Raw genomic sequence first — 20,939 nt, forward strand, 5'->3', positions numbered from 1 at the left:
ATATCCCAGGGTTCATTAGCACTGACCTCTGTCCTCGCTCCCCAGGAAGCACCTTCCGGCTGGTGAGTCAGCCAGAAATTTCCCTGTCCAGCCACGCCACCATGCCAGAAAGTGACCCAGCTCCTGGCTGTGCAGGCGCCCACACCTGGAAAGGGTGGGCCCACCACGCCTGTGCCTCCGTTCCAGGACTCTCCTCTTATCTGATCCTCCCATCGAGAGTCCTGCTGGCTCTGCTTGCCTTCACATTTCCCCGCACTCTCGGCCCTGCTCACTTCCACCCTGCCTGTGTCTCATCTGACCCGGCCTGGTTCCCCTGGGGAGCCAGAACACCCCCAATGGGTCTCTCTCCCGTCTGTGTCCCCTATAGTCCATTCTCTGTCCAGATGCCAGAAAGATCCTTTCACATGAGTCAGGTCATGTGATTTCTCCGTTCAGATCTTCCATGTTTGCTGCTTCTGGTCTCATTTGGGACAGGAGTCAAAGGTCATGAAGTGTGGCTCCTGTCCCAGATGATCCTGGCCCGCCTACTCCACTCCCTCCCACGCACCCGGCCTGGGTGCCCCTGACAGCCCCACGCCACTACCTCAGGCCTCTGCCCCTGACGTTACCTCTGCCTGGAACATACTTCCCTGATATTTAGCAGACTTGCTCTCTCATCATGTTATTGCTCAAATGTCATGTTCTTTTTTGAAGGTTTTGCCTATCAGTTACTCAAAACCACAGCTATTATTCCATACTCTGTATTCTGTAGCCTTCTCACCATCTCACCTGCAAGGTGCTGTCTTTACCTCTGAGAACGTGAAGTCTAGGATAGTAGCAGCTCTGCATCTCTGTACCCCGCACACAGGGCAGGCGCCTAGCAAACGTGACCATGTGAATGGACGACTGGGTTGGGCGTCTAGATGTACAGGGTGTAATTTTTCAGAGGGATGAAATAAATCAGTGGTTTATAGCATTATATTTCTGTATTTCAAGTTAAAATTCTACCTGATAAAGGGTGCTGTTTATGCTAATGGATGGAGACTGTTACAAGTGGTGAGGCGGAACAGGGAATTAAGTTAGTCAAGCCAAAGGTTACACTTTTCATAGTTAATTTACAGCTATTTTTCCAAAATAGATTTTGTTCCCTTTCACTTCAGTGGTTTTGAATGCTTCCCTGTGTTTTTTTAATGCCAAAAATGGATTAGCTCTGTAGGTCATCTGCAGAGGAGCAGACACTGTCACATTTATAAACGATCTTTGGAATGCCAGCACAAATAGCAGAGTGGAGGAAAGATAGCTGAAGTCGGATTCTGAGTAACTCCCAGGCTGAAGGGAGCGGTCCCAAGCCGCGGGGTGCAGGGAGACCCAGGGGCTGCTTATTGACTTCTGCTGCCTTGGCTGGTCCCAGGCAGCTCAGCTGAAACCACTGGTGCTGCCGTGTCTGCGCTAACAATGCTCCTGGGGCTCTGATTAGGGAGCAGGGACCTGGCTGCTCTGATCATTCAGGCGATGTCTTCCCTAGAAATCAAGAAAGGCCTATGGAAAGGAGAAAGGGATCTTAGATTCACTCCTGTGGAGACCAATTATCTTGCTGTTACAGCTTGGCTGCAGACTGCCTCCTGCCCCCAGGGTGCCACCTTGCCTGTGGACTGTGGCGTAGGATGGGGGCGGGGTGAGCAGTTACAACTCAGCTCTGCAGGACCATGAGTAACCTGTCACCTTTACTGACAAAATAGTTCTATGGAAATGTCACATAGCTGTGGGTGGCGAGAGTCGCCTGGGCCCACGCCTGCTGACCTGTATCATCCGTTCCACAGATAGCAACGATTTTTAGTCTTATGGTTTTGCCTCCTTGCTCCTTTCTTTCTCCTAAGGGAGCCAGGTGATTAAAGGGGTCAGAATCTGACACCGTTTCCATGGAGACCAGAAGCTACCCTGCTCTGTTAGAGTTGTTTTCTCCCCTGATGAACCCGCTGTTATTTCATCAGAGTAAATGGATTGTTACCAAGTGGGAATATGAGTCTCGAAATCTTCCCCTGGAGCTCTGGCTTGTGAGCGAGAGGAATGGCAGCAAACACTCCTCATGCTTCTGAGACAAAGTGCCGGGAAGGTTTGGGAAGGTGAAGTTTCCTGTCACCAGGGCGTCTCAGAGCTTGTGGTGATCTTGCTGGAAGCTTTTGCTTCACATATCAGAACGAGTGGGGAGCATGGAGTGCTTTTAAAGCACCCATCTGCTGTGAGAGCAGGAAATGGATATGTTGGTAATTGCACGCTATTTGATAAAATTCCATCCACCCTTTGAGTGCTTCCTCTATGCAGACTTTCTTCTAAGTGCTTTGTGCCCTGTTTCATTTAACCCTGCAGCAAACCTTGAGGTAGACTCTGTCTGGTCCTTTTCACGGGAGTAACATGCAGGCTGTAGAGATGAACTGAGGCACAGACAGGGTGGTCTGGCCCACAGCCACACCTCAGCTGTGGCCACTGCTTCCAGGAAGCTGCTGCGGAACCTCCTGCGCTGCCGGGTGACTGTGGTGTGGGCTCACGTCAGCTGTGAGTGTGCACTCGGTCACCTCAGCCATTTGCAGTGTCCCTCAGGACGAGGGTGAGCCTCCCCTGCCTCTGGCCGGGCTGAGCACTGATGTCTGCAGCCGCTGCGGTGGCAGAGACCCACCGTTGCGTTTCCACTCAACACCGCTGCCGGGGGCCCAGGGAGTGTCTTTCTGTGCTCTACCCCAGGGCCTGTATTCTCCGGCCTTCTGGGAAAGCTATGCACAAGGGCACCAGGAAGATGAGGCAGCTCACGCTCAGGGGCAGCTCTCAGCCACAGCAGGGCTCTGTGCCCACCAACACCCTGAACCAGGCAGGGAGCAGGAGAGCGGGCCCTGTACAGCGGCTTGGCTAAGGTGCTGTTTCTGCTGCAGTTCCCGCCTCTGCTGTGGCAAGTGGCCAGAGAGACAGCGGGGACAGCGATGATGGACACCCACACCCTGCCTGCCCACGTCCCCGAGGAGCTTACGTCCAGTGGCCCATGTGACGCTGTCAGGCAGTTGCTGACCTCAGACAGAAGCCATCGGCAATTCCAACCACAGCAAGGTTGTTCAGAAAGAAAACAGATGGAGGGAAGACTGGAGGGCGTGTCCCCATTCAAGGAATCTGAGGCCAGTCAGCCCAGGTGAGAGGTGGTGGGCCAGCCCTCAGTCCCCCCGGGGGCCAGTGCCCACAGAAGGCATATTGGGGCGCAGTCTGTGGGTGTTCACATGTGTGGACACTCTAGCCTCCGACCTCATGCAGACCCCGTAGGCCCTTAATCCCTCTTCGTACTAATGCAATATGAGCTTCTTGCCTCTTCAAGATGATGACTTGCATGAAGGCCAAAGTCACACATGGAGGCCACGAGCTGTGTCCCTCCCCAGTTCCCAGCCGCGCTGCACACAGTTCAGCACTGAGATGTAACGATCTGCTGCTTGTGGGCTTGACACACCCCCACACCAGAGCTGCAGCTGTGATTGGGACTGTTTGCCTGCTCTCTGGTGAGTCCCTAATGGAATAGGAAATTTTGTGAGAACATTTCCCTTTTGTAACCACCTAACATGTTACCAGGGGCGAGCCGACAGTTGTGACCATCACTGCGGTCCCTTCCGGACAGCGTGGCCCCATGGCGTTTCTGTGCTCACTCAGTACATTCAGACACATGTCCGATTGCTAGAGTATCAGTCGATGACAGACCTCAGCAAATCTTCCTACATTGTGAGAATGAGCTCTGTGCTCTAAGTCTAACAAATATCCCCGCCCCATGCCAAACAAGCTCCCTTTACGCAGGTGAAGCGCATCACACTGCAATCTGCTCCCCACCCTTCGCGTTCTGCTCATGCTGGCCCAGCTACGTCACACACGCACTCCCAGACAGATACCGACTTGAGCACAGAACAGGATGCTCTGACTCACACAGTGCGCTTCAGGGTGCTGGGGGCTCTGCCTCGAGGAGCAGCTTCCAAGTCCACCACGAGGATGGCTGGGGATGCCTCCAGCTCCTCGGCCAGAGTGAGAAGAGGAAGAAGGTGTGGTTGGATTTCACAGGGATTTCTAGTGAGGGGCCTCCCTGCAGCGGGAGGGAGCAGGCTATGCAGCCTGTGCATGTGGGAAGAGGAGGAGGTCGTGGGTTTGGGGGCGTTGCTGACACTGTGGGCCCCCCCATCACAACACCCACAGTCTACAAGGAGGACCCTCAGGTGCTGCCTGGAGATGGCCAGAAGCGCAAAGAGCAGCTAGTGTACACAGGCTTCCCCTAGTTGTAGAGAGAAGTTCATCTTTGGAGGCCTCAACCACTGATCTCAGAGTCCGGTAACCCCTTTCAGTTGGTACCAAAGGTGCTGGAAGATGTCCTTGGAGCCCAGACTAGCTCTGGGGAGTGGCAAAGGAACCGGGACAGGGAGGGCTTGCCACAGGCACAGTTTCCAGTCTTGGCGCCCAGCACACCCCTTCTCAATTTCGCTTGCGTATTCACCCTCCTCCCCCAGAACCGTGCCCACTTCCCATCCCCCTTGTGGGGAGGATGAGACCTGGTGAGTGGCTATGAGGAATGTGTGGCTACAGGGCCACGGGGAGGAGACATGATCTGGGTCTGATTTTGATGTCAGGGGTGGGGGGTGGAGTGGAGGGGTGGGGGGAGTATTGTTGGGGTTACACGTCATCCTCTGGGGGTGACTTGTCAGATTCCCACTACATCACAGATCCAGACAGCCCACGATCCCCGCACCTCTGTGTTAGGGTGAATGCCCACTGTGGCGGCTTTGGCTTCACATTTCCCCGTGTCACACAGATGAGTTCCTTAGAACAGCACCTCCTGAGTGAGGACAGGCCTCCCCAGGAGAACCTCTGGCGTGCTCATTATTTCAAGCTGAGATCAGTGGAGGACCTGCAGGCTTATGAGGTATTTTTACCACTCCCTTAACTTTCCAGAAGAATAAAAATGGGGTTATTACCCAGAGTTAGAGTTTTTACTGAAATAAAACTGGAGAAACCGATCGGCACAGCCGGGAAAACACATAATTACAGAGCATCTGGTCTTCGTGGCATGCGCCCCGCCCTGAAGCCCTGGTTCCTGTCCTATTCCTTAGCTCATGATATGTCAATGTAGCCCTATTTCTACACATCTGTGTAGATTCCCAAGCAAATAATTAAATTTATTTTCTTTCCTACTAATTTGTGTGTGATGTTAAGTGGTTAGTCCTCTGGCCAGAGAAGAACCCAGGGGTAGGGGGAAGTCTCCTGTCCTCCCCTATAACCGGTTTCCCCCTTTCATGGCCTGTCTCCCAGGAACCCCCTCTCTACCTTGTACAAAGTATCATGTGTATAATTTCCTTACATTAAAAGCTATCAACTGGAAGGTAATTAGTACAAGAACATATACACAAGTAACCAGTAAAAATTATAATATGTTTGGAGGAATCTAAAAAATCCTTAATTGTGAAGTAGAGATGAGAATATTGCATGTTTTACTCGAGGCTAAAAACAGGTATTATGCCTTTTTGTATAGAAGGGAAAACTGGAACACCAAAAAATGTTTAGTTATCTTTGTCAGGTCAAATAACTGGGCTTAGAGACATGATCTGCACTTAGTGCCTAGCGTGTCAGGATTTACACTGACAGCCGAAAGCTCGCTTATCCTTGAAGACGTACTTTGAATGCCGCCCTTTGGAAGAATCTCGTCTTTGTCTCCACAAAAGAAAATGTCTTTCTGTTTTTACTCACCCTGTCTTGTCAGCATTTTATATATATGCAGTGGACCTTTTCTATATGACACTATTTCTCTCACACAGGGTTTCTGGAGGGAAGGTCATATATTGAACCTATTTTTACCTTACGTGGTGGCCTGCACGGAGTCTTACATGTGATAAGTGTCATTCACACATTTGCTGATATGAGATAAATTACCTCCTTTAGCTGGAATATGATCCTCTTTTAGCTTAGATATTCAATGGGTAAACTTCTATTCTGAATTTAATTTTGTTTCTACCATTCTACAAGAATGCTGGAAAAGCGGCACTGGAAAACAAAAGTCATGCCTAAGAAAACCCCTTTACAGATTAATTTAATCCTTCCAGACTTTGCAAGTTTGGTCGTAAACTTGTGTTCACAACTTTTTTTTTGCTTTAATATTAGATTGAACCAGAAATTTATTAAAATCTTAACTTCCAGGGCTTATGTTTAACTCATTACTCACAGCAGTTGCTGTGCAGGCACTGCATCCGGTGTCAGTTATTAAGAGCAATGCATTATCATGCTGTAAAAGCTGAATTGAATTTTATGGGGAAAAAAAATTCCTCAGCCCAGAAGAGAGTGTGTTGATTTATTAGGTTTATTCTTGTCTGTAAAACCGTCTTTGAAAGAAGATAATTTAACTCCATTATAAAGATTTTGAGGCTGGAACATTTTACATGTTGTGAATGTGAAAATGTAAACACAGAAACCTATTTAAATGAGGTTGGGAGTCTAGAAGAGTTTTCAAGCACAATCAACAAACTATAGGACCCAACACACCTTGTATCACCAAGGAGAGGTGATGTTGCTTCCCAGGCCAAGCAGATGGAAGGAGGTGCCTCTTTGCCAGGCAACAGCTCAACGGGTGAGGGGGTGCCATAACCCTGCGAATGAGATGCCACTACACATCTGTAAGGCAACCAACCCATTCCGGGCAGGTTTATGAACGGTTCTAGCAGCCGTACGCTCTTCGCCATCGTTTGCAGTCGCTGTACTCCTCCGGACACTCCACTCCTCCACCCTCGACACCGCGCTCTGCTGCGCCACCCTTATAAACCAGTCTCTTAGCTCAGGTGGACCTGCCTATGCACGCCCACACCCTACTCCAGGGGGCGCCATCAGGCATGCACTCAGGACCCCAGGGGTCTGTCATCCAGCCTGATGGCGGCCCCTGGAGTAGGTTGTGGGCATAGGTAGACGGGATTCACCTGGGCTAAGACTGGGCTTTTAAGGGAGGTGTCACAGGGAGACCAGAAGCAGCAGAACAGAAGCTGAGAGAGAGAGAGAGAGAAGGCCGGAGAGCCCAGACAGTGAAAACTTGCTGGCGGCTGGGAGCCTGCCAGCCTCCCGGCCCCCCAGCACCCCTGCCTGCCGAGTTCCGGGTAAACACCAATAAAAGCCTGCAAAAAGCCACTGACTCCTCCTTTACCCGGTCTGCTGGACCCTAGAAAACCTGTCCCGTGTCCGTTCCCGCCCCTACACATACAAAGATCCTTTTGGAAAGCATGTTAGGAAAGGAGTCAGAAAACTACAGGCTATGGCCTCAACCGGTCTGTCACATTGTTACTAATCACGTGTGTAGGGTAAGTGATGATCAGGCTTTTCTACCCTCCTGCCATTGGCACTGATGATAGATCCCTGCGGTCCTGAATGCATGCCTGATGGCGGGCACCTGGAGTGGGGTGCGGGCAAACGCAGGTGGGTTCACCTGGGCTGAGACTGGCTTATCAGGGCGGTGTCGGGGAAATGGAACCAGCGGAAGAGCGAGAACAAGACCACGAGAGAACGCCAGAGAGCACAGAAAAGACTGAAGATTCACGGGGGGGCTAGGAGACCTCCAGCCTCCCGTCCCCCGGCACCCCTGCCTGCCCTGTAACTGGTAAAATTCCAATAAAAGCCCCCCCAAAACACGGAGGACTCCAAGACTCTCCTTTACCCGTCTGCCAGGATCATAGACATCCTGCTCTGTGCCTTCCTGCCCGTACAACGTGTTATTGGAACATACTGCTTGTTCACTATATATTGCCCATGGCTTCTTTCCTGCTGCAGGAGCAGAGCTAAGCACAGCCAACACAGAGCTGTGTGCTGCCCACAGGCCTGGAGTATTTACTGTCTGGTCCTGTACAGAAAAAGCGTGCTAACTGTTGGTCTAGGATAACGTGCCCCAACAAGATAAGTAAATCTAGGATTCCTTAAGGAAAGGGAAGTTAGGGTGAAAAATAAGGTAGTAGGGTTTACTACTTCAACAAGCTAACCTGTATGTCGAACCATCCAGCACTGAAGTGTTTCATGGGATGACCACACAAGTCATGGAAGGGGCAGAGGAGGCAGCATCTGCCGAAATGCTTGGTTTGTCCCAGGCAGCATTGTGGCTCAGGGGCTTTGGGTTCGCACTGCCTAATGGCATCAGGTCTAAGGAAACAACATCTCTGTTACAGACACACGTGACAGTTGAGCAGGGCTGCGCTCAGGCCCCCACAGCACTGCCTTACTGCTAACAGGTGACGCCTGAGGCTGACCGTGCTGTTGTGCCATGATGCCTGAGCAAGGGAAGGTGCACAGGTGGGCGCACAGCTGTATTTTTCTTGAGAAAGGGTCGACTTTTTCTCACAGGAACTTGCCACGTAAGGCTAGCAACTGACTTTTCACATGGGAGTAACTGAGCTATGGACAGACTTATAAATGATGACGGGTGAAGGTAAGTAGATGTGGGCTGTTGGCAAATTAGTGGTAACTACCAGCACCATAAATAGACCAGCAGAAGACAAACCTATCATCCAATGGGGGACAGAAAAGGAGAGGGCTAAGAAAAGCAGTAAACAGAGATCTGAGGTACTCTGCCAGAAATAAATCCCAATTCATAGTAATTACAGTAAATTCCTATCATATATATATATAAAAACACTATGCAACAGACACAGATGCTCAGATTGCGTTTTAAAATGGTGATAGCCAAGCTAATGAAAGGACCTTGTCTTCAGGAAAACACAGATAAAGCATGCCGATTGTCAAGTGAGTTAATATTGGGCTTTTTATTTTCCTGTATTGGGTTAATTATTCAGAAAACAGCAATATCCAGCGTCCTGGGATCTGCTTTGAAAGTCTTCCTAAGTTTAATTGCAGTTAACAATCTGTTCTCTCAGTGACTCTGCTTAGAAAATCTTTCTTTTTTTTAGGTTTCAACCAGGTGACTATTTTTCCTCCAACTTTATTGAGATATAATGTAGGGTGTACAAAGTTGAAAAGTCTTAATAAAGCTTAGTAATAAAAAGGAAAACCCTTAGGATAATTTTTAAGAGAATCCTTTATATTTTACATGGAAAAATTTCTGCCGTACAAAAAGTAAAAGGAAAACTTCCAAAACATTGTAATTTTGGAAATGGAATTTAGATTCAGTTGCTCTGAACCAAATTTGTCATAAAAGAGTTGTCAGCTGTGACAGACACAAGGATGATTACATTGTGTAGAGTCACAGGGAAATTCAGTCTCACAATCTGCAGGAAAAGTTGACTGGATGATTACAGAAAAGCTACCATTCAGTGAGTGCATTCCATGCCTTCTTATTTAAAGAGCTGGCAGAGAAATTTCTTCTATAAACTTGATTCTGTTCTAGGTAACGTTTTGTCCTTAGGCTGCAAACTACTGAGTAGCAGGGCGTTTTCTTCCAGACAGCAGGCACCGAAACCTTCCCCTTTCCATAATTAAAAACCACACACAAAAGCCATGAGAACACAAAATGGGCAGTTGTGATTGAAGAATAATTACCAATTTCCAGTAACAACAGCTTCCAGCCCCAAATATATCTCAGTGCCAAGAAGGCAAAGTCACACCCGGTTCTCGCGGGGCGAGGCGGCCGGGAAGGGGCGCCCACGGAGACGGCGGGCCGCGCGGCGGGCGGGCCCCTTCCCGGGCGGGGGGCCGACTCGGGGAACAGCACCGTCAGCAGGGGCCTCGGGGGCTCCGTTCCTCCGCACGTGGCCCCCCCAGCCAGCACTCAAACCTTGGGGTACCCGGTGCGCCGGCAGGTGCAGCCGGGGAGGGGGCCTAGTGCGCGGCGCCACGAGGCGCGCTTTCTCGCTCCAGAAGCACCGCGCCCCCCCCCCCCCCCCCAGTGTGCCCACACCCCACTGCCAAGGAAGAGCCACGCTAGCTTCTCCCGCTCTCTGACGCACAGCGCCTACGGAACCTTCTGGAAGTCAAAATGGCGCGAAACAAAGCCGCAGCGGGCGTCCACTCACACCGAGCCTCGTTGAGTTCCCGGAAGCCCGCGCGCACTGTCGCAAAGAGCACGCGCCGCCAAGCGCCGCCCTCTGTCGTGAAAGCGGGCGTTGCCCGGGGAGCAGCGATGGTTGCCGGGGTGGCGTGGGCGTTGCCTGGCAACGGCGCTGCCGGGGATGGCGGGAGCACCACGAGGCCCGACGCCGCCACCGTGAAAAGCGGGAGACGCTGCGCGTGCGACGCCGCAGCGCGGGAGCCCCTGGCGGCGCGTGCGGCCGCACCTGCGCCTGAGGTGAGCCTGAGGGGGCGCGGGGCGCGGGTCTTCGCTGGGGGGGGGTGTCGCGGGCTCATGGGTGGGGCGCGGGCCTCCCCGAGGACACCGAGCCCCTCGCCCCGCCCGGAGAGCGGCCGCCCCCCACGGCCGCGCGCGGCCCCCGCAGACACCCGGCGCGGGGCTTGTCGTCGGAAAGACGTTTCTGGAAAACCCACCCCATGAGGCGTGTTGTGGTGCGGGTGAGGCCCCCGGCGGCGGGGCGGGGCGGGGGCGCGGCGCCCCGGGATGGGGAAGGCCTCAGCCCGAGGGTCCCCGCGCGGGCGGGAGAGCGGCGCCCCGCGCCTCGGGGGCTGGAGCGTCGGCCGCAGCGGCGGGAACGGCCGTGCGGGCTTCTGGGATTCGAGGCGCCCCGGCGCCCTCGGTGGCTTCTTAGGCTTTTCCGGGGGGCTGCCGGGCACGCGGCGGGCAGGGTGCGGGGGCGGGCAGGCTCCCGGCCCGACCCCCGCCCGGGCTCCGCCGCTGCCCTGGCGTCTCCGCTGCTCCGCGCCCCCCGCTGCTCTCCTGGCGCCCCCCCGCCCGCCCCGGTGCCCTCGGCCCTTGGCAGCCTCCTCGCCCTGAGGGCGGAGGGCGGGGAGCCTGGTGCTGCGCATTTACCCTGCAGGGCCCAGGCGGCTGAGCGGAGCGGACCGCGGGGGGTGGGGGGTGGGGGTGGGGGGGTGGGGGGTGGGGGGTGGGGGTGGGGGGGTGGGGGAGAGCCGGCGGCACTTACCGCTCCTCGAGTCTGGGGCGCCCAGGAGGAGGAGAAACCGACCGGCTCGCGCGTTCCCACTGGGAACGAGCATTTTCAATCCTCTCAGGACTCCGCGGAGCCCGCAGTGGTTGCCTTCTAGGTGGACCGATGGTCGTTACGCGCCAGTGGTGTGCAGTGGATGGCTGGTTCTTAGGGTGGTTGTGAGCTTCGCGTCAGCCGCGCTGAGGCCCAGAGACCGTCACAGTCGCCAGCGACAGTCTTGACAACTTGAGGCCGCACACGGGGCAAATGACAAACGTCCTGGTGTTACTGTAGAACAAACGGGCACACATGTAGTGGCTTCAGACCAACACGTTTGTGGTTCCACAGGTCTGCAGCGCGTGGGCTGCGGCAGAATTAACCGGGCCAAAATGGAGGTGCTGGCAGGGCGCGCAGAGAGAAGCTATTTCTTGGCCTTTTCCAGCCTGTAGCGTCACCTGAGTGTCTGACTTGTGCCCCCCTTCTTCCATCTTCAAAGCTGTGGATGGTGGGGACCCACTTCGTCACCCTGACATCTACACCCCCCCTTTTCACAAACTTGAGAATTGCAGTGATGACACACCTGGGTAGTCGTGCTGCCCCTCCACTATAAGGTCGGCTCACTAGTCGGCGTGATTCCACCTGGAAGCGCCAACCCCCTTGTCATGTTACAAAACAGAAGCACGGATTTTGGACATTAGGAAGTTAACATTTTTTTAGGGGTCATTATTCTGCCTACCCACCTAGCAAATGTGATTCGCCAGTGTTTGGAGTTTAATCCCATCAAGGCCACCACACTTCCATGTTTCAAAGAACTCTCCATGGAGAGTTCTTGACCTGAGTACAAGTTCAAAATGTGACCTGAAAGCAGCTTTGTCTTTTTTGTTTTTTCTTCTTTCCTTAGTTTTTTACATTGTTGTTCATATTTTTACAGTTTAGACTTCTCCCCTCAGGTGTAGGCCCCGTAAATCGCCCACCACCACATCCCCTATCAGCCGTCACCTTTGCCCCTTGTGCTCTTCCCTCCTGTTTTGATCCCTTTTCCTTCCCGCCCCCACCCTCCCCCACTCAGATCTATAGATGCCTGTAAGGTTTGTCTTTTTAACTCTGTGTTCTGTTTCCTATATTCCTCCTATAAGTGATATCATCTGATATTTTCTTTTTCCCTTCTATCTTACTGAGCATCATCCCTTCCAGCTCCATCCATGTTGCTGCATGAGTTTATTTATTTTTTTTTTTAAAGATTTATTTATTTATACAAGAACCAGAGTACAGGCCAGATGTGCGGGAGGGTGAAAGGACTCACTAGAGACAGAGCGGGGAACAGAACAGGCAGGCAGATTGACGAAATACACTGCTGAGGGAAGCAGGGGGCGAGACAGGAGAGGTCTGCCATGCCATGTGGGATTCTTGCCGGCTGGCCGGGATCAAACTGGTGCTGCAGAGGCTGCGGACGGTTTCACAGCGCTGTGCTCAACCCCCTGCACCACCAGGGGAGGCCCAGTTTATCTTTTTTGATTCATAAATACACCACAGCTTCTTGATCAGTCATCTGTTTATTGTAAATTGTGCTGCAGTGCCCATGGGGGTGCAGGTATCCTTTTGAATTAATGTTTTTGTGTCCTTTGGGTAGATTCCTGGGAGTGGAATTGCTGGGTCATATGGTATCTTCGTTTGTAGTGTTCTGAGGAACCTCCACACAGCTTTCCATGGTGGTTGGACCAGTTTGCCTTCCCCCAGCAGTGTAAGAGCCTCCTTTTTCTCCACCTCCTTGCCAGCATTCGTTGTTAGTTTTTTTTAGTGCAGGCCGTTCTTACTGGTGTGAGGTGGTATCTCATTGTGGTTTTGGTTTGTGTTTCCCTGATTATAAGTGATGTTGAACATTTTTTCATATGCCTGTTGGCCATTTGCATTTCTTCTTTGGAGACATGTCTGTTTAGCTCTTCTGCCCACTTTTTGACTGATTTCTTTTTCTTTTCCTTGACTTGCGTGAGCTCTTTGTAGACCTTTGATGCCAGTCCCTTACCAGTTGTCTGGAGGGCAAATATTCTCTCCCAATTTGTGGGGTGTCTCTTTATTTTGGTTAATGTCTCTCTTGCTATACAGAAGCTTTTAGTTTGATGTAGTCCCAGCTATTTTCTTCACTTTCTTGGCTTTGGAGCATGAGTCTTTAAAGATGTGAAAGCAGCTTTGATTCACGGGTGACTGACTTCTCAATGCATACTCTTCACGGGCTTCCAGAACCCGACAGCTTCATCACCGTCTCTCTGGCACAGTGTTTACTGCTCAGCGCCCCTGGCTGGGGGTTCCCATTCTCCCTGAGCATGGAATGGTAGAGTGCCCGTGGGTCAGTCATTTGTCCTCTTCTCAGCATTTATAGTCATTTCCTTGGCAGACTCACTCGCCTGGCTTTAAACGTCACTCAGATGCTCACAGTTGTCACACCTTTCTCTCCGTGCTTCAACCTCAGAGTTCAGCTGACTGCTCTAGAGCTTCACTTGAAAGTGTCATAGGCATTTCAAAAGTCAGCGCATTCATAACTGATCTCCTGCTCTTCCCAGCCAAACCTGTTCCATTTCTGATTTCCCTTGAGGTCAGCTTTATCACTCCGGGTTCTTAGGACAAATCTTGGAGTTGCCCTTGAATCCTCCTTTCTGATACTCCCTTGCCCTTCTGTTGGGAAATCCTGTGGCTCTACCTTTAGAATATATCCACAGTCTGTCCCTTTTTATTATCTTAACTGCTGTCACCTTGTTCTGTAAACTGTTTTCAGCACTCACATCTCACAGCTTTTCTTCCCTGGCCAAAGTCACAAATACCCTGGATAAGCTTTTGGTCATGGTGGATGCTGATGGCCGTGGACTGGATTGTCCTAATGCCACCCTTTATCACACCATGTCCTCATGGCTAATGGTTTGAATGAGAATGTGGGAAAACGCGTAACTGATTACGTAGGCAGGCAAGCAGTAGACTTCTTTGGACTTATTTATGGACATTCCTGTTACCCAGATAGCTCCTGTCTAGAGTAGTAGCATTGGGCTAAGTCTGATACACTAACATAGGTTTCAATTATAGGGAAGACTGCTTTCACTTCATCATCAATTTCGCCATCATGAAGTTGGAGAAAAGTGAAATTTGCAGTCGAGGTAGTGATTATGTCAGACTTTCTTCTTCATTCGTACGATTTCGCGTTAAACTGTATCCTGAGGTTTCTTAACTACTGAAAATGGGTTGTACTTCTAGGTGCTGGTGCTGACCAGGTTCTTCTTCCCTACTGCATCTTCCTGAGGTTGTGTGAGATAAATTACCTAGGAAAAAATTTCTTTGTTAATTTTTCACAAAGCTTTCGTCATCGTGCTTTTAAAAATGAATATTCATGGACATTAAAAACCACAAGCTATAGAAGATTATGCACTGCAGCTTCCCAAATTAACACCAGTGTTTCCGAAATGACAATGGGTGGTGTCGAAGAAAGAAAGAACCCTCCTTTATATCAGAGGATCCTCTGATATAAAACACTATTACGAAAAACTTTTAGAAATGGAAACAACAATAAATAAAAATAAAGCGGGATATAAATATTCTGAAAGGCCCCTGCTCCTAAAACAAGCTGCATCATTTACACTAAAACCCAGCTCTGGTTTCATGCTCACCTTGAATACCCTTCTTTAATTATTCAGAGAGCTTTGCCGGTGTTATGGTCTAGTGAGGAAGATTCTCCCACTAGTTTGTTAAAAGGTGTCAGATCAGCCCTTACTGGGTTGAAATTTAAATTTTCTCTTGCCCTTGCAATCTCTTGATTCAGTTTTGCAGTTGTCAGCAAAAGCTATGTAGCAGCCAGATCGCTTCACAAATTACTGCCTTGGATATTTTCTAAGGCTTGGTCTCCTGCTAGAGGTTGCCAAGTGTCTCTTCTCCCCTCCTGGTTGTGCACGTTGGTGCTCTGTGCACACGTGCAGGGATGTTGGTCTGAGTCATGTGCATAGGCCACGGAGTAGACTTGGTCATGTGCAGACGTGACTGGTTGGCTGACGATGGGGACCAAGGTTGGCTGACGATGGGGACCAAGGCAGTCATCCTATTTTACCTTCACAGTGTGAGAAAATTGGCTCCTAGGTATGCAGTGGGCTGCACTGCTCTCTCGGTAGAGCAGGAAGAGCCAGCTTCCTGAGCGGCTGGGAAGCGAAGGCTCCCTACCAGTAATTGAAGGGCCTGGCATAGTTTTTTGTCACGTTTGCCTGAGAGCTACGTTTGGAGGGCTGATAATTTGGGGTTTTGATTTGTATTTTAAGACCTCCCAGTTTATTTCTCAGCAACACTAGGAGTCTGTATCATCTAAGTTTGGAGAGTTGAGTACTTCACTTAGCTGAGCACCGAGATATACAAGGAGAAGAAACAGTGTGTTTCTGGTAGGAAATCAAATGCGTGGGGGATACAGGACAAGGAAGCCAGAAACCGAGCAGGGGACAGAGGAGGCGTGGTCTGAGCTTGGCACAGTTTTGTCTGTTGCCAGACTGCCCTGTGGCACAAGGGTCAGTGCTGAGAGAGGCGTGCCATGCAGACCATATTTGTTTATTACATTTTTTGCAGGCATTTGGGTGTGGGTGGGTGGAGCTTGCGGCTGTGAGTTCATATATAGCAAACAGGACCTTCCAGGGAATATTTGCTGTGAGGAACTTAGTGAATCATCAGTAAGATAACTCGGTTTCTTTTTAATATAATGTCAAGAGCAGGTGACATGACCAAAGATATGTGAAACCTTTTTCTAAATCATTTTTAATGAAATAGAAACCAGGTAATGAATAAGGGCTTCATAGTAGAAGCTGTTTAACAAAGAGAGATCAGGAAAGGCTGATGATAAGGCCTTCCTGGCAGTCATCCTCTTGCATTTCTACTTTATGTAATTAAACCATAGTGAGGGGAAAGAAAAGAAATATATGGGCTCTTTTGACTTCTAATCTGCAGAAAGGTTCCCTAGTATCTATATTGTTATGATATTGTACATTATAAAATTATTAATATCATAAAAGGGCCTGATTTTAAATGTACACACCCATGTGTTCACACATGCAATATGCGTGCATTTCTGTACACACACCATGTATGTACATTGATGCTCTCACTTCCATGTACACAGGTGTGTGCACATGCCTACTATATATGTATTTCTGCACACACATCCACACACACCTGCACACACAATGCAGTGCCTACTTGTGTGGGGCACCTAAGAGGGTTTAGCAGACATGTGAGACTCTGAAATACTCTCTAGCTCAGGAGAACTTCCCGAGTGAGTTGACAGCACAGGGGCTCTTACTTGGTTGAAGGAGGGGAACTAACGTTAGATACAAGAGTCATTTGCACAGAGGTGAAGGGTCTGTTGGAGGGGTGCCATGGGGGCTTTGTGCCATTTAGCTAAACTGGGTGTCTGCTTCCCAGAGTTCCCTTCCTGGAGAGTGCAGGCTGGGGATTGGCCACCCGAGAAACCTGAGAGATGGGAGCTGGTGGTAGAGCAGTGGGTGTTATATTTTAAAGGTCCACGTGGGAAGACCGGTGCTGTTGCATATCCCTGCGGCTTGCTCTGAGGCATCAGCAGGGCCTGTAGCTCCTGGTGCTCCTTCAGCTTCTCTGAGTCCTGGCCAGGCTGCTCGTGCATCTCAAGGCTGACGGGTTCACCTGCTGCAGGCCGACCGCCGTCAGATGTGCAGGTAACAGGGAGACTCGTTTGTCCTTGTGTGTGCCAGCTCTATTATTCTCACGCACTTGGTGTCTGTGTTGTCTTCCTGTGGCTCCATTGCTGAGTTTTCTGGAAATCAAGCCTGAGCTTAATTCCAGGGGTAACTGTATTGTAATGTAATTTGATTTCCTAACCTTGGAGGTTCTCTGTTGGCAAAGCCAGAGCGCTGTTCGGAAGGTAGTGAGCCCTGTAATTGGGATGCAAACTGGCGGACAGACTCTGGGACACTTGAGACTGCACCCAGGTGTTCCCTCAGACCTGCTTTGTCAGTAGAAAGGGCCTTCTTTTCAGGTCTGAAAAGGCCTCTCTCTTTCCAGAAGCACCTGTAGTAACATCCCCTGAGGTGCTTGCTTCCTGCCTGCCGCAAGCCTGGAGAATTCTGAAGCTGCTGGAGCAATTGCAGTGGCAGGACAGGCGGTGAGGCCAGGGCTTGGCGGATGGTCTTCTGTGCTCTGTGGGCTGCCAAGGGCCCTTTGTCGTCGCACTTGCTTGCGGCTGGGGTCAAGTTGCAAGTGTGGGGAGGGGTAGAGTTTTGGAATGAAAGTTAGATTGAAGTTCTAATGTGGACTGGTTGGGAATTTTAGTACCTGAAACAGTCACAGTTTAAGTGAAATTGTTCTTGACACAGAGAGACTGAGGCGGCTCGGGGTGTGTCCTGGAGGTTATCCTAGCCCGGGAGGGACTTGCGGCGGGTGCTGTCGGCATGGGCCCGAGGGAAAGGAGAGGCAGGGGTGTCTGCGAGCTGCTGTGCAGGGAAGGGTGTATGAAGGGTGTGGAGGAATGAAACTGCATGTGGCACCGGGAGGGGAGTAGCAGCTGCCCCGCGGGTTACGTCACGTGACGAGAACACCCAGTGTAGCGTCAGACATTCTCTCGGTCGCTTCAATAATAAAGCAAAACAATAAATCAAGCCAAACCGCAGCTCATCTAGCCAAATGATTTTTTTCTATCACAAATTTAAATAGGGTGTATAGATACAGACAATCTACAGCTTCAGGTGTTTTCAAAATTGTGTTGGAGATATTTACAAAAGATTTTTTTTTATGAGTCATCAAGGATAGGATGGCATTTTGATATAAGTGAAAGTACTTCACGCTGGCTCCTCTCCCAATACCCTGCTCCAGTGAAGAGGAGGCAGTCACAGAAGCAAGAGCGAGCATTCCGGAAGAAGGCTGTGCATGGGAGTTTTCCGGCTATTTTAACTAACGAAAGTGTTAAAACCAGTCTGTCATGTGGCAGCTTAAGAAATAGCGTGTCAGAAGATCTGTTTGCACAGCTTGCGTTCTGGTGCCCTTTCGTTTCCTGTAAATGCGTGTGGCCCGCAGACCTCCCATGAGTATTCAGGGGGTTTAGTGTCTAAGCATGTGCTAGAACCTGCAAATGTGCCCTGGCGAGGAAAAACCTCTCTCACTGCGGGCAGTGGTGCTTCAAGGGAATCCTCCTGGAAGATGAGCCATCAATTCCACTTCCTCCCTCTGTCAGCGATTAGACAAGGAAATGACATGGCTTTAAAGTGGATCAGAGAACATTCACTAAAAGCACCATCTTTGGAAAATAATATGAATTGGTTTTCTCTTCAAATCTAATTGTAAAGGATCAGAATAAGGAGGAGACTTTCTTGGAGGGAAGAAGAAAGCTGCCTTAAGAGAGTGGGCTTAGAATTTCTCACTGGTTAGGTAACTTAGTATCTGAAAGAGGCCAAGAGCAGGCCTGCGGTGTCTGGTGCAAGAGCGAGACTGGGGGGCCTCCCCTGGTGGCGCAGTGGTTGAGCGCTGGGCTGCGAAGCTGCCCGCAGCCTCTGCAGCTCTGGTTCGATCCCTGGCCACTGGCGAGGGTCCTACATGGCGCGCAGACCTCTCCTGCCGCACCCACTGCTCCCCTCAGCAGTGTGTTGCGTCAGTCTGCCTGTTCTGCTCCCCACTCTGGTGAATTCTCTCACCCTCCCGCGCTTCTGACTATACTCAGTGCTTGCATAAATAAATAAATAAATAGATTTTTTTTTTTTTTAATAGAGGCATGTTATTTATTTATTTATTTGTTTGTTTGTTTTGTTTATACATGCACTGGGTACAGCCAGAAGTGCGGGAGGGTGAGAGAATTCACCAGAGCCAGAGCGGGGAGCAGAGCAGGCAGAAGGACCGAAGTCCACTGCTGAGGGGAGCAGCGGGCGGCAGGAGAGGTCTGCGCGCCATGTGGGACCCTCCTCTGGTGGCCGGGGAGCAGCCGGGGATCGAACCGGCGCCGCAGAGGCTGTGGGCAGCTTCGCAACCCAGCGCTCAACCGCTGCGCCACCAGGGAGGCCCAATAAATAGATCTTTTAATAAAAAAAAAAAAAAAGCGAGACTGGGGAAGCAAGTGCAAGGTAGTCTGGTGGATAGAAAGAGCAGCATGGCTGGAGGGGTGTAGGCAGGGAAGGGGCGTTGGGAGTGGTGGGGTGGCAGATGACCCAGGACCTCTGGCCCAGTTGAGGAATGCAAATTATCTCTTGAGGAATGAATGCCTCTGGAAGGTTCTGAGTGGTTGCCTTACAGGAACTTAACTGTAGTCTTGAAAGGATCAGTCTGGTATCTGGGTTCAGAATAGACTGCTGATGGGACCAAGACCACTGGCACGGCTCTGGGAATGGTCGCTTCTGTGAGCAGGGTGGTTGAGGCTGGGAGGAGTCGGCGCATTGCTGAGGTAGACAGGTGAGATCTGCCGGGTATTGCACGTGGCATCTGAGGAAGAGCTATTACATCCTTCATTTTTTGTACAATGTGTGCTTTCTTATCTCCATTATAGTCCCTGTGAAATTCCCACCACCCATTCACCTGTGCACCATGACCATAGTCCCTTGTGCTCTTTCACCTTTGTTTTGATCCCGCTCCCTTCTTCCCCTCTGCACAATGTCCCTGGTTTATGGTTGCCTGTTGATTTTGATTTTTAATTTATTATAATTACTTTTTTTTTCCCTTGATACCTTATTTGGACCTTCTACGTTTCTTCCTATAAGTGAAACCATCTGGTATTTTTTTTTTTCTTTCTGACTTATCTCACTGAACATGATCCCTTCCAGCTCCATCCATGTTGCTGTGAATGGCATGACTTTATCTTTTTGATGGCCAAGTAGTATTCCATTGTGTATAGAAACCACATCTTGATCCAGTCATCTGTTTTTGGGCATTTGGGTTGTCTCCATAACTTACCTATTATGAATAGTGCTGCAGTAACATAGGGGTGCAGGTGTCCTTTTGAATTAATGTTTTTGTGTCCTTTGTCTTTGGGTTCCAGAATGTAAGATGGGTGAGTGTGGAAGTGAGGACGCTGGGGAGAGGGGATTTAACTGTGTGTGATTAGTCATGAGTTTCCGATCTTGTGGGCAGTAATGTTGGAAATGGAATGGAGGTCTGCGAGCGTGCTGCTTCATGTGCCCACGATGAGGCTGCCCTGGAGGGCATAGCACACAGGGTAAAGTCGCCGAATGAGAGGCCCAGGGTGTTGGGAGGGTCGTAGGCACTGCTGTTGATCTCTAAAAATCATGACCGAACTGTGTTGGAGAGAAAAATCCTAAGCCAGCAGCTAAAGACGTCAAGGATGCAGAGTAATAGACCCATTCATTAAAAATGATAGCACACGTGTGTCCAAGAGCGCTCAGTGAGACCTTGTCTCATAGGATGAGAAGAAAAATCAGGGCCAGTGTCAAGGACTTGATGGTCACGGCGTCCTTGCTTTTCTTTATAGTTTACCCCAATATTGTGTTTTGCACACTGCAGTGCAGCTCCACCCGCTTGTGAGCTTCACATAAGTAGTGCAGTCCATGTGAATGCTGTTGTGCCAGCTTCTCTGGCCCAGTGTTAGTATGTGAGACGCATTTATGTTGCAGCAGTTTTTTGATTTTCCTTGTTTGGGGGATGGCAGTAGTTAAGTTGTGCTCTGAACGAACTCCTCTCACAATACAGCATTGTCAGCCGTAGCCACCGGGTTACACGGCAGACCTGGAGACCTCGCTCACACGACGGCTGAGTGGGGCCGGCGTGGGTCCAGCAGCATCCGTGTGCGAAGCACACCCTCCACCCGCTGCACTGCTGATGGGGGCACGGGCTGGTCTCCAGCCTGGCTGTCGTGAGTGACCCGTTGTGGGCGTCGTGAGGCCTCCACAGGCTGTTTCGCACGTGGGGATGTTCCTGGGGGAGCTGCTGTAATGGCCTGTGCTCCGTGGT

General features: G+C 50.6%; 1 protein-coding gene and 1 long non-coding RNA gene across 2 annotated transcripts in view; one reads left to right on the plus strand and one right to left on the minus strand.

Moving 5' to 3' along the window:
- LOC129145662 (uncharacterized) overlaps positions 1–11,164 on the minus strand; it is a 20,715-nt gene extending 9,551 nt beyond the window's left edge. The window contains exon 1 of the long non-coding RNA XR_008551579.1: positions 11,004–11,164. This is a non-coding gene — a long non-coding RNA (uncharacterized LOC129145662). The remainder of the gene's footprint in view (positions 1–11,003) is intronic.
- Positions 11,165–14,115: 2,951 nt separating this feature from the next.
- LOC119242948 (uncharacterized) overlaps positions 14,116–20,939 on the plus strand; it is a 55,109-nt gene continuing 48,285 nt past the window's right edge. The window contains exons 1-2 of the mRNA XM_037508369.2: positions 14,116–14,149; positions 16,637–16,711. Of these exons, the coding sequence (XP_037364266.1) occupies positions 14,116–14,149; positions 16,637–16,711 (109 nt within the window). The remainder of the gene's footprint in view (positions 14,150–16,636; positions 16,712–20,939) is intronic.

Source organism: Talpa occidentalis, unplaced genomic scaffold (genome assembly GCF_014898055.3).
Source record: "Talpa occidentalis isolate TD23 unplaced genomic scaffold, MPIMG_talOcc4v2.1 talOcc4.13, whole genome shotgun sequence".
Classification (NCBI taxonomy): Eukaryota; Metazoa; Chordata; class Mammalia; order Eulipotyphla; family Talpidae; genus Talpa; species Talpa occidentalis.